Raw genomic sequence first — 12,581 nt, 5'->3', positions numbered from 1 at the left:
TCTTCTCCTTGATCATTTTCTTCATTTAGTGTTAGTTTCTCTAACTCAAATTGTAATTCTTCACCTTTTGCTCTTATAGGGTTTAAAGGAGGATTTTCTTCAAATACAACATTTAATGATTCTTCAACTAATTTAGATCTTTTGTTGTAAATTCGATACGCCTTGCTATGACTTGAGTAACCTACAAGAATGCCCTCATCCGCCTTAGCAGAAAATTTTTCCAAATGATCTTTGGTGTTTAGAATATGAACCTTACATCCAAAAACTCTAAGATGCTTAATTGTAGGTGGTTTACCAAACCACAACTCATGAGGTGTTTTTCCTAGAAACCTATGTATTAAAGTTCGATTTTGTACATAGCAAGTCATATTAATTGCTTCGGCCCATAGGAAACTATGAAGTGAATATTCATATAACATGCTCCTAGCGGCCTCTTGCAAAACTCTATTTTTCCTCTCAACAACTCCATTTTGTTGAGGAGTCCTAGGGGTGGAAAATTCATATTTATAACCTTTTTCCATACAAAAACTTGCGAATCTATCATTTTCAAATTCACCTTCATGATCACTTCTTATTTTGTTTATCTTATGATTCTTTTCATTTTCTACCCTATTACAAAAACAATCAAGGTATCTAGAGTTTGATCCTTATATTTTAAGAAGAACACCCATGTATATCTAGTGTAATCATCCACAATCACAAAGCAATATCTACTATCATTTAAAGAGATATATCTACTACTATCAAACAAATCCATGTGAATAAGCTCCAAGGCATTTGAGGTACTTACAACATTTTTATCTTTATGGATAGCTTTGGTTTGCTTACCCATTTGACATACATCACACATTTTGTCTTTTTGAAACTTCAACTTTGGCAATCCTTGCACCAACTCTTTCTTCGAAAGTCTTTTGATATTCTTCATGTTGGTGTGAGCAAGTCTCCGATGCCAAAGCCAAGTCTCCTCCTCTTTAGACATGAGACACTTAGCAAACACATTAGTAGCACCAAATAATTCAACTTGATAGATATTTTCTCTTCTATGGCCTATGAGTATGATGGTGTTTAGTTCACTATGCTTGATTAAGAATTGAGATGAGTTGAACTCAACTCCATAACCCGAATCACATAGTTGACTAACACTTAAAAGATTAAAGACCATGCCTTTCACTAGTAACACATTTTTTATCACAAATTTTTTAAAAATTCTAATATCTCCTATTCCCATAACTTTTAATTCACCACTATTACCAAAAGAAACAGTACCTTTATTTTTGTGTCTAAATGATGAGAATTTTGAAGAGTCCCCCGTCATGTGCTTAGAGCATCTACTATCTATGAATCATGTTGTTGGATGCTCCCCCTTAACGCATGCCTGTTTAAACATGGTGAACCAAATGTTTTGGTACCCAAACTTTGGGTCCGGTAGCATCAACAACAAATTGCTTGGGTACCCAATCTTGAACAAACTTAACCCTTGAAGCACGATTTCTACTAATTAGAGACATGAAGTTAATTTCCTTATGTGATTTAAAACCTAATCCCGCTTTGTTATACACCCCCCTTTGAGCTCCTAGAATCATGTCCAAATATTTTGAGCTTGAAGTAAACTTTTCTAAAACACCTCTAAGATCATCAACTTGCAATTTCAAAGATGCATTTTCCATTTTAAGATCATCAACTTCATTTGTGTCATTTTCATGAAGCATGCAAATTTCACATGGCACAATTTCATTCTTAAGTGATTTAAATTCATTTTACAATATTTTAACCTTACCTTTTGATTTTGATAGTGCATTAGTTAAGCATGCAATGGTGGCATACATCTTATCAAGCTTGGGAGAGATTACCTCATCATCACTAGATGATGATTCACTTGAAGATTCCACATCCTCCCCATGACTATCTTCATTTTCACTATCTTCAACATGGCTTAAGGCCATGAGGGTCATGTGCTTTGAGTTCTTCCTTTCATCTTCTTCCAATGAGCTTGAAGATGAGTCGTCCCATGTGGCTTTCAAAGCCTTCTTCTTTTTCTTGATCTTTTCTTCTTGCTTCTTCAATTTTGGACACCCCGTTTTATAGTGCCCCTTTTTCTTGCATTCATAGCAAATTATATTAGTCTTAATCTTAGAATCCACAAGAGACTTACCTTTTCTCTTGTCATCATTGAAGATCTTCTTAACATCTTTCTTGTCAAACTTCCTTGAATGTCTCATCATTCTTCGAACAAAATTTGTCATTTCACTTGATGATAACTCTTCATCACTATCACTATCACTGTCTTGCTCAGATTCTGAAGATGACTCCTTCTCCTTCTTCTTTTCCTTGTGCTTCTTTTTGTTCTTTTCACCTGCAACCAAGGCTATACCTTTCTCTTTGTGGCTTGTGTCAGCTTGCTCATGCAATTCAAGTTCACAAAATAATTCATCCAATTTTACTATTGATAAATCCCTTGAAACCTTATAGGAATCCACCATGGATGATCATAATGAATTTCTTGGAAAAGATTTTAAGGCATACCTTATGAGATCCCGGTTCTCCACACTCTCTCCAACTGAATGGAGGCCATTTAAGAGTTCCTTGAATCTCCCATGTAGTGAACTTACCATTTCTCCATCCTTCATTGTGAAATTCTGAAGTTGATTTATTAAGAGATCTCTCTTTGCAATTCTTGAATCCTTGGTGCCTTCATTTAGCTCAATGAGCTTATCTCATAAATCCTTGGCACTCTTAAAAGGTCCAACCTTGTTGAGTTGTTCCAAACTTAATCCACACTGAAGAGTCACAATCGCTTTAGCATTTGCTTGAGCCTTCATTTTTTGTTCAACAGTCCACCTTGATGATTCAAGCATTTTTCTATTTTTGGTTGGCGCAATGAATCCCTCCATAATTGAGAACCACATATCAATTTCGGTCATGAGATAGTGCTCCATGCGACTCTTCCAGTAAACAAAGTTGCTACCTTCATAGAACGGTGGTCGTGAAGTACTATGTCCCTCTTTCAATGACATCTTGTAACTCTCAACTTGTGCTTTCTTGGCGATGAATCCTCAAAACCAAACCGATGCTCTGATACCACTTGTTGGGATCGGTTGAGCTACAGGGGGGTGAATGGCTCACTTCGTTTTCTTGATTGACTTGATTTTGCGCAGCGAAAACTTAAAAGCAATGCTAACTCTTGTATTTACTTGGTATCCACCTCCTCAAGGAGGTGACTAGTCCAAGGATCCACACCACCGTCACTCTTCCACTATCAAACTTCTCCTTCTCGGAATTTCACCGAAGGTGGAGAAACCTTACAAGATTTACAACTCTCCCTCTCTAAAGTAAAAAGATCACAACCACTACAAGAAAGAAGAGGAGGATGATTACAAACTTGGAATCGCTTCTTCTTTGCAAGTTGAAACTTGAAAAAGTGACGAGAATGAGAGCTAGAGCTTAAACACTTGAGAGATCTTGAGCACTTGAGAGATTGAGCACTTTAGAGAAATAGAACAGTGTATCTTCTTCGGTGTCTGTTTTGTTTTTCTCTTCCAGCTTTTTAAACGTCTTCAAAACTAGTCGTTTCTCACATGATCGTCGTCGTGAATCGATTGGGTTTGTATTCCAATCGATTCAAAAGTATCCGTTGAGCACCATCACGTCAAGATCAACGGTGTAGATTGTTTGGTTCGAACCTCAATCGATTGGGACATTACTCTCAATCGATTGAATTTATCAATTGATCAATGAATCGATTCAGACGTGTGATGCTTCAGCGCAGAATCGCAGAACGATTGGATACCTCCAATCAATCGACTGATCGATTCAGGAGCGTTCTGTGCTTTGTATAGAAACTTCACCAATCAATCGGTCGATCGATTGGTTTGCTCCAATCGATCGGCTGATCGATCTAGAAGCAATCTGTGCTTCGCGCAGAAACTTCACCAATCGATCGACCGATCAATTGGTTTACTCCAATCGATCAGCTGATCGATTCAGAAGCATTATGTCTTATAGTCGTGCGTCTCAATCAATTTACTAATCGATTGGAGGTAATAACAAGTGAATTAATACACATTTCTTTTAATAAATACCTCGTGTCAGATGAATACTTGTTCCCCTGGACTTTCTTGCCTTGCATCCAGCCTTCTGACCTGCAAGGACTTCTCTTGCCAAGAATTTGGTCCTCAACCTTCTTGGACTTCTCTTGCCTTACATCTGGTTTTCTAACCTGCAAGGACTTCTTCTGCCAAGAATCTAGTCCTCGACCTTCTTGGACTTCTCTTGCCTTACATCCGGTCTTCCAACCTACAAGGACTTCTCCTGCAAACTCACAATGCATGTTAGATCAAATGTATTAACCTAAACTTAAATAATTGTCAACACATTGAAACTTCCGGGGCATGATTGCACCAACAAAGCGTGCGTGCATTGGGAAGCGTGCACGCGTGCTACAGGAGCCCTATATAAGGGGGGGGGTCCAAGCTTCAACGGAGGTATGTGATAATCTGCTGTTCTGCTACTGTTCATTACTTTGCTTTGCTCCCACACATCGTCGGTGACTGACTTGAGCGTCGGAGGGTCATCGTCGGAGACCCCTTCCCTGACTCAGCACTGACATAGTTGTGGTTGCAAGGTTACGAGGAGTCAGTACACGGTCAATCGGAGCGCCACATCCCCAGCTTCCATCGCCTCGATTATCGGACAGGATCAGTCGCCATGACCGCGAATATCGTCTTAAGATTGTTGGAATTTTTATATGGAGATGGATTTATAGTGTTGATCCAACAGTTGGGCCTAGTTAGTCATTTTGACGATGAGTTGATGAATCGAACTGATGGAGCTCGGTATGACGACATGGACCTTGTCCCATTTATACTCTCGACACATCCTTTCGGTCATTGAGACACCTTCCGTGTAATAGACGTACCCTTCTCGATTTCATCTTTACTAACTTAATCTCGTCATTCGTCTATTTATCCCTTCGGATATCGACACACCCCCATTGGATAAACTTATCCCTAAGGATAAGAGTATTAAGGTCAAGGTGAAGGTTAGACCTTCTTTCCTTAAGACGATATATTACCCCACTTAGATGCTTACGGTTTATCGGCAATCATCTCCCAAGATATAATAACTTACGTCTTGAAATAGGAACACTCCAATTTGTTAGCCCTGTCGAAGTTTCAAAACTTTGAAACTCTTAAGAAATGAGAGAGAAAAGAAAATTCAGGAGGAGAATTCACAACTTAAGTTTTGAGTTATTTGAATCAAAGGAATGAGTTCTTTTTATAGGGATGAAGGGCTACTCGCAAGAGGTGAAAGGTTTCTTCCAAGATTTGGAAAGGCATGGATGTGTATTTTCACTTAATCCTTTTCAATTATCATTAATTAATTCAATTGATTAATCACAATCACGATTAATCTCTTAATCAATCAATTAATTAATCACCGAAATTAATTATAATTTTATTCATCTCAATAATTCTGCATATTCGAGTTAGTGTTCATGTAATCTCATCCATAAATTCAACTCGTGTGCGAGTCAAACTTTCGTCCTATTATATTAGATCAACCCTTCATTAGATATTAATTTCTCATTCACTTGAAAAATTGATTTACAACAATTTATTCATAAAATAGTCATCTTATCCTTATTAATTTATTGGTCATCAAAACTAATTTTTCAAGTGTTTCTCCTTAAAACTTCTTTTGGTAGGGTTTCAAACATCCTATTTCCTTCCCTTCTATAATGGAATATATTCTCCTCACTCATATCTACAAGCCATTAAGCAATCCAATTTGACGTTCAAGATCTTGCTAGCCATGCTTGTGGCCCAACAAGATCTTCTCCTTGAATGAGTTGATCTGTAAACCAAGGAATGCCTGACAATAAAGGGAAGCCCACTCGGTTTTGAAGGCAAAGGTGTGGTCCTAGTCCTTAATGATGGTAATAGCTAGGGTTGAATATTATCGTCAAGGTCACTAGAGGCAAATGCAGTAAAATTATGTTAGAAAATTCTAGATAAATAAAAAATATGAGGATAAATGTGTTGGACGTGTCTATTGACTGTACATGTTGATAGAAGAATGGGTATTGATTAATTGTCCATTTCTCTTCCTCTTTCTTCCATTATGTGCAATTAGAGGTTACAGAGGAAGGTGAAAAACTTGGAAGGTAAAAAGTTTACCTTCTTCTCTTATATAAGTCCGTCCATGGAATTCATAGAGAGAGGAGTTCATCATACGAGTGAAGGAAAAACACAAGAAAAAGCTTGGGATTTTGTTTGTGGAATCTTGAAGAGTTTTCTGATTCGTTCGTGATCATTCTTCCGACGACAAGCGAAGATCAAGATCTACTACAGAAGATCACTGTTAGTTTTACAGATTTCGAATTTCTGTATTTCATGTATTTAGATCAACAATGATATCAGAGCAAACATTGAATGCATGATAAATTTTTCTGCTTGCTATCTGATCAAGTTGCTGTGAAAGCATAAGATATCTTATGCTTATAGATCATGTTACTATAAAAGGATCTGTGCAGGATATGCAGTAGATCTGTTCAAATAGTATGCATCTGTTCATCGCTGCAGGAATCGTCAACGGAATTTGCTCTATCGGATTCCACCATTGTCGGGTCCGTCGTTGGGCACAATTGCGATCTGCAACCATCACTGAACCCCGAGCGCAACATATGATAACCACAAAGTTTGTCTCCATTTCTGACCGGTGGATGATTAGAAGGTCAATCCTCCTATTATAACCGACGGGCGAGGGGGGTCGGAGGTGATGGCGGCGTGGGTGATGGCAACGAAGAAGAGAAAAATGGCGTGGGCGATAGCAAACAAAAACAGAAGCATTAAGTTTCGTACATATGTTTGACAAAAAAAAATTTTGATTTCCATTAAGTTTATTATTAATGCATCAGACTAAAGTTTATTAATGCATAAAAAAAAACTTTTGAAACTCATGCACGTTCTGAAATTAATACCAACATCATTAGTGTAAAATTTTAATTAATGCATGTTGTAATTAATTAGAAAATAGTTTAATTAATTCACGGTTTAATTAAATTAGAAATTAAATTTTATTTTTTTATATTTTAATTAATTGATCATGGACTTGAATAATTGGGTCATTGAGACCTAGTCTAGTTCAAACTATTGATTGATTTAACCAGACTAGTTTGGTCCAGTTAGAGCAAGGTTTGGTTTAAATCCCTAATTAGTTGAACTAAATCAAGTTAGTCCTTTTAGACCTCAATCTATTGGTTTGTTTAACTAGATCATTTTGATTCAATCAGATTGTATTGAATTTAATTGGACTGGACGTTTCCAGATTTGTCCTAATATGCTAGATTTGATCAAAATTGGATCAAATTGTTCAATGGGCAAATAAATATTAATTTGATCAATAAATCAGGTTTGTACTTAAATGGACTTAGGTTAAACAATAACAACTAAACATCCCAAATAGTTTAGTTCTAATGAGGGCAGGGGACTTTGGATCTAGTTATCCAATCGACTGGTCCAATGTGTTAGTCAACTGGAGCTCTTCAAATAAAGAAAAAGTATTTTTCTTATTTATTTAGTTATTCTGTGTATTTGTTCTATGCATATGTATGAATTAAAATAAATCGATTTTATTAAGATTTGTCAGTTTTGTACTGACATTATTATTTTCAATTATAGATGCTGAGGATGATATAAATGATGATCAATTCATCCGCAGATACATCCATTTGAATTTGGAACAGTGTCCGGAATTTTAGAGCTATCAAAATACTGATTTATGCCAAACCAAAGAGTGAAACTTCAATTTTAAGAATGCTTCATCCTACAGGAAGATTTGAGCGCTGACCTAAATAAGAACATATCTAAGTCTCGCCCGACCATTGCAGTTGGAGTTGACCGGGATGAAGGTTGTGTTTCGCCGATTAAGACTTCGATGGTCAGGAGGGGAGGGTCGTTGTTGTTGCATTGTGCTGCAGATCTTAGGAAACACGTCGGTATTAGAAATGGCATGGTGTTTAGGTTTAGGTTTTCTTGTTCTTCTTTTTTACGAAGAAGTTACACCATTGTCGACCGTTGGTGTTGGTTCGAACACACGTCGTGAAAAAAAATGAACATGATTTGGATTTTTCTTTCAGCCATGAGAAAAAAGCCGGAGGATAAAATTGATCTCATACATAATTTAGTAATTTTCAAAATAACATATTACCTATGATGCAAAAGGTGGAACCGCCACCTTAGCGGCCCCTTGGGTCCGACCCCACAGATGTTCAGAGGAGGTAAATCACGGTTAAGCTGGGCGGGAGGGGTGATTGAGGATCGAGTGGAATTTAAGCACAGTAGACCGAAATTTTACGTCCGTATACAACTGACGATCATCGACTCTACGACCTTCGATGCAAGCATCCAAGCACCCTACAGCTCATATTACCTATGATTGGGAAAAAGAAGTCGTAGAAAGAAAGGGAGGAGTTCTCAGGTCTCAACACCTAATTTTGGAGTCTCAGTAGTCAGTCTGTAAAGAAGTAGAGGAGATAGAATGTCGATCCCTCGAATAGCCATCGGAACACCAGCTGAGGCGACTCGCCCAGAAGCCCTCAAGGCCGCGCTTGCCGAGTTCTTCTCCACCTTCATCTTTGTCTTCGCCAGCTGCGGCTCCTTCATCGCCTTCGGTACGCACCATCTCCCTCATCCTCTCCCCCTTCCTGATGCACACCTTCTGTTCGCTCATTTTTCCCACCGGAGGCCGCAGAGAAGCTGACGGGCGGCTCGGTCGCGACCCCGGAGGGCCTCGTCGCCACGTCCCTAGCGCACGCCTTTTCCCTCTCCGCAGCCGTCTCGGCGGCCTCCAACGTCTCCGGCGGCCACGTGAACCCGGCGGTGACATTCGGCGCGTTAATCGGAGGCCACATCACGCTCCCCCGCGCCGCCCTCTACTGGATCGGGCAGCTCCTCGGCTCCGCCGCGGCCTGCGCCGTCCTCGACTACTCCACCGGCAGCCTGGACTCGGCGACCACCGCCCTCGCCGCCGGCGTGTTCGCGAGGCGAGCGCGGGTGCTGGAGGCGGCGCTGACCACCTTTGGTCTAGTGTACACAGTTTACGCCACGTCGGACGCGAAATGGGGCGGCACCGCGCCTCTCGCGGTAGGGTTGTTGATGGGCGCGAACATTCTGGCCGGCGGGGCCTTCGACGGCGCGGCGATGAACCCGGCTCTGGCATTCGGGCCGGCGCTTGTGAGGTGGGCGTGGAAGGACCACTGGGTGCGCTGGGAGGGGCCGCTCATCGGCGGAGGCCTCGCCGGGTTCTTCTACCAGTACTTCTTCACGCCCCACACCTACCAGCCGATCTCCCCTGCCGATTACTGAGGTACCGCATCGACAGTTCTTGTTCCATTTATAAACCACCGAAAGCTACTGCTCTTCTGTCTTTATTAAGTTAATTAACTCTCTGCTGATTTGACAAGTTCATCCCTGTTTACCCTCAAAATGTGGGGATCTCTTTCTGTCTTTCATGTGTCTACAGAACAACTGCTCTTGAGATAGAGAAGACTAGTTAGAATGCAATTTGTGTCGAACATTGACAATGCTTTTTGGGTCGTCTTTGAACAAGCAGCATTGTTTCTTTCTTTTATGGAGATACGTATCTCAAATTCACAATCTTAGAACGGCTAGATTCTCTTCATTTGAAACATTGTGTCTTCACTTGAACATTTTTAACATTCTGAAGCATGACTTTTCATTCGAACCCGAGTTTCATACACTACTTAGGTAGGATGTCGTGATTGTGATTCCAAGTCAATTATGGCTACTAGGAGTCTTGGAGGCTTGCGAAAAGGTTTCTAGTCCCTGAAACCTCCTCAGTGATCTCTCACCTAACCTTAAAGCTGTCTCTTTGCTTAATACGTGCAAACAACTATTTGCACATTGGAAGAGAAGAAGAAGAATCCATTTCCAACGCATTTCACGTTGTTTTCCTTCATGTCGTGACTTCGTTCACTTGTGAGTTGTGACTATCGTTCCAATGAAGTTGATGGTTTGCTATTCAGAACAGAGGCACGTAGGAAAATTTTGCCAAAATTGCTGGTGGTTTTCGACTCTGAATTAATCGAAGCAGCTATTAGTCAACAGTTGAACAAGAATTATTTTTTGCATTATAGCTGCATAATTCAGCTGTTTCCCGGTGCGGAACACGCTTAATCATGCTAAGAAAGTGACAGTGAATGAAATGATAAATATATACTACTAAACTACAGGCTTCAACAATTGCGCGTGAGGATTTATTATTTTGTAGTATTTTTTGGTGAATTACGTAGAATTAAGTTAGGAATTGTAGGGAACGGACACTGAGAAATTAAGAAGAGAACGGGGATTTTGATCATGCTGAGTTGTTGAAAGAAAAGGCGAAGTTTCGGAATTTGTCGTTGCCGCCCCGCAGCGACGAAGACGACGGCGGGGAATGCTGGAATGAGGCTGGAGACGGTGATGGCAGCTTCGACGCCTCTGGGTTCGAACTCGGAGCGATAGCGACGACGCGCGGGATCTCGACCCCGTGGAGGTCCGGCGGTGGGTGGCGCCACTGCGGCAGCGAACCCGTGAGGAGTAGCATCTGCAGCAGCGGCCCCGCCTCTATTACCGCCTCCACCAGACGCCCCTTCTCCGGCAGGCCCCTCTTCGCTGCTGCGGCCTCCAATTCCGCCAGTGCCGGATTGCTGCTCTCGCGTTCGTCGATGTCATCGGTAACCGCTGCGTCGACGGTAAGGAAGGAGGAGACGGGCGGTGGGTGCAGGCAGTCGACCTGATGATGGAGGAGCAGGAGGGCGCGGCGGGCCTCGTCGCGCTCCTGGATGGCGGACTCGAGGAGGCCGGTGAGGCTGAGCGACCGAGCCTCCATTTTACGTAAATCCTCTTGTGCGGCGGCGTGGGCGGACTCCAGCTCGAGGATGGCGCGGAGTAGCTCCCCCCGCTTCAGTTCCAGTTCCTCTCCCGCCCCCGCGTTCACTTTGGCTCCGCGGTCGTCGTCCTGCCGGGCCAACCATTGAGAGTCGAAAACTCTTGCTTGAGGATAGGAATTAAACGAGTCGAATTGAGAGATACCTGATTATGCCAGAGGAAAGTAGCCGCGCCGCCACCGGAGGTCGCGTCCATGCGAGCTGGTTTCCGTGGCGACGGAAGTAGCAAAACGTCGAATATATAAAAAATAAAGGCCAAAGAAAAAAGGTGCCCATATTTTAATTATGATAAATATAGCACATATCTAATCAAAACTATAATAATATAAAATAATTTTATTAAAATTATAAAATATAAATCAGTCGGCTAAAATTAGCCTACTCTTGGCTTAAACAATAAATCACCCTTTCAAATATCATGTCAAATTTTATTATATTAACACCTGTTTACTAACATACTTATATTTATTTTAATATTAATATTAATTAGTTATAATTTACTATTTATTTATTCATCTTTAATCTTTATATTTAATCCTGTCGAAAAATGTGAAGTTGAAAAGTTAGAAGGTAGCAGCTTCGCTGACCTGACGTTGACTTCACTCCGTTCTACAAAACAAACGGCGTAAGTACCAAGCTAAGGAAGGAGTCCCCGATGTTAGCCCTCCAACACTCAAATCAGTCACCAGAATGTGGAGAAAACCGAAACAACAGTAGCAACAGTAGAACTCAAGAATAACACGTACCTCCGCCGGTGATGGATCCTCCTTTTTATAGAGCCCTGGTGGGCAATGTGCGCGCTTCTCGAGGCATGGGCATGCTCTCCCATGTGTCCCATGAAAAGACCTTGTCAGCAAAGTACCTCTGACACCATACCTTAACAGGGCATGTACGATCCTCCTGTCAACCGTACCTTGTGTCAGCGTCATTATCTCCCAAAAGGATGTTGAGAGATATTACAGTGGTCTCATTGCTTGGCCGAGCGGGGTAGTCGCTCGACCGGGACTCCGCTCCGTCCATGGCCAAGTCCCGCTGCTTGGCCGAGCGGAATAGCCGTTCGGCCAAGACTCCTCTACTATGTCGACCTCCGTGGTTCTTCTATGCGGTGACTGTGTAACAACATATCTTTCTCCGTTCAGACCAACTATGCAATCTCCCTCGACATCCTACTGCTCCATATTGAGCGTCAACTGTCTTGCGTATCATCCTGAGCCAAGGTGGGGGTTGGCTGGAACCCATCTCCTGCCTGTCGAGACCTAGCCGCCCTAATACGACGCATGATAGTGGAGTCGGATAGCGGACGTGGTCGGAAGTCAAGCCCACGGGGCGGTCAGAAGTCAAGCCCACAGGGCGATCGGAAGTCAAGCCCAAGAGGCGGTCAGAAGTCAAGCCCACGGGGCGGTCAAAAGTCAAACTCATGTGGCGGTCAGAAGTCAAGCTCACGTGATGGTCAAAAGTCCAGCCTACGTGGAGGTCAAAAGTCCGACGTACGTAGGGTTCAAAGGGCCAGGTTACAGGATGGTCCTAGTCGAACACAAGTGGCATTCCGGAGTTAAGCCTACATGTCAAGTAGGAACTCGGAAGGTAAGACCTACAGGTCAGGATTTACAAACTCGCGACACAGGAGATACGA

The 12,581-nt window shown here is 41.8% G+C and overlaps 2 protein-coding genes across 2 annotated transcripts; one reads left to right on the top strand and one right to left on the bottom strand.

The window, feature by feature from the left end:
- Positions 1-8,458: 8,458 nt before the first annotated feature.
- On the top strand, positions 8,459-9,688 carry LOC121990317 (aquaporin TIP1-1-like). Its single transcript, XM_042544472.1, has 2 exons — positions 8,459-8,671; positions 8,752-9,688. Exons 1-2 carry the CDS (start codon positions 8,539-8,541, stop codon positions 9,363-9,365), a joined length of 747 nt encoding a protein of 248 aa, XP_042400406.1. The 5' UTR covers positions 8,459-8,538; the 3' UTR covers positions 9,366-9,688.
- Positions 9,689-10,343: 655 nt separating this feature from the next.
- LOC121991138 lies at positions 10,344-11,877 on the bottom strand. The gene is made up of 2 exons (XM_042545159.1): positions 11,862-11,877; positions 10,344-11,093 (listed from the first exon to the last, which is right to left on the bottom strand). The coding sequence occupies exons 1-2, from the start codon at positions 11,875-11,877 to the stop codon at positions 10,375-10,377; spliced, it is 735 nt and encodes a 244-aa protein (XP_042401093.1). The 3' UTR covers positions 10,344-10,374.
- Between the last annotated feature and the right edge of the window lie 704 nt (positions 11,878-12,581).

The sequence above is a fragment of the Zingiber officinale genome, chromosome 6B (genome assembly GCF_018446385.1).
Source record: "Zingiber officinale cultivar Zhangliang chromosome 6B, Zo_v1.1, whole genome shotgun sequence".
In the NCBI taxonomy this organism is placed as follows: Eukaryota; Viridiplantae; Streptophyta; class Magnoliopsida; order Zingiberales; family Zingiberaceae; genus Zingiber; species Zingiber officinale.
The sequence above is the reverse complement of the archived record's forward strand: the minus strand, read 5'-3'. Positions and strand labels throughout refer to the sequence as shown.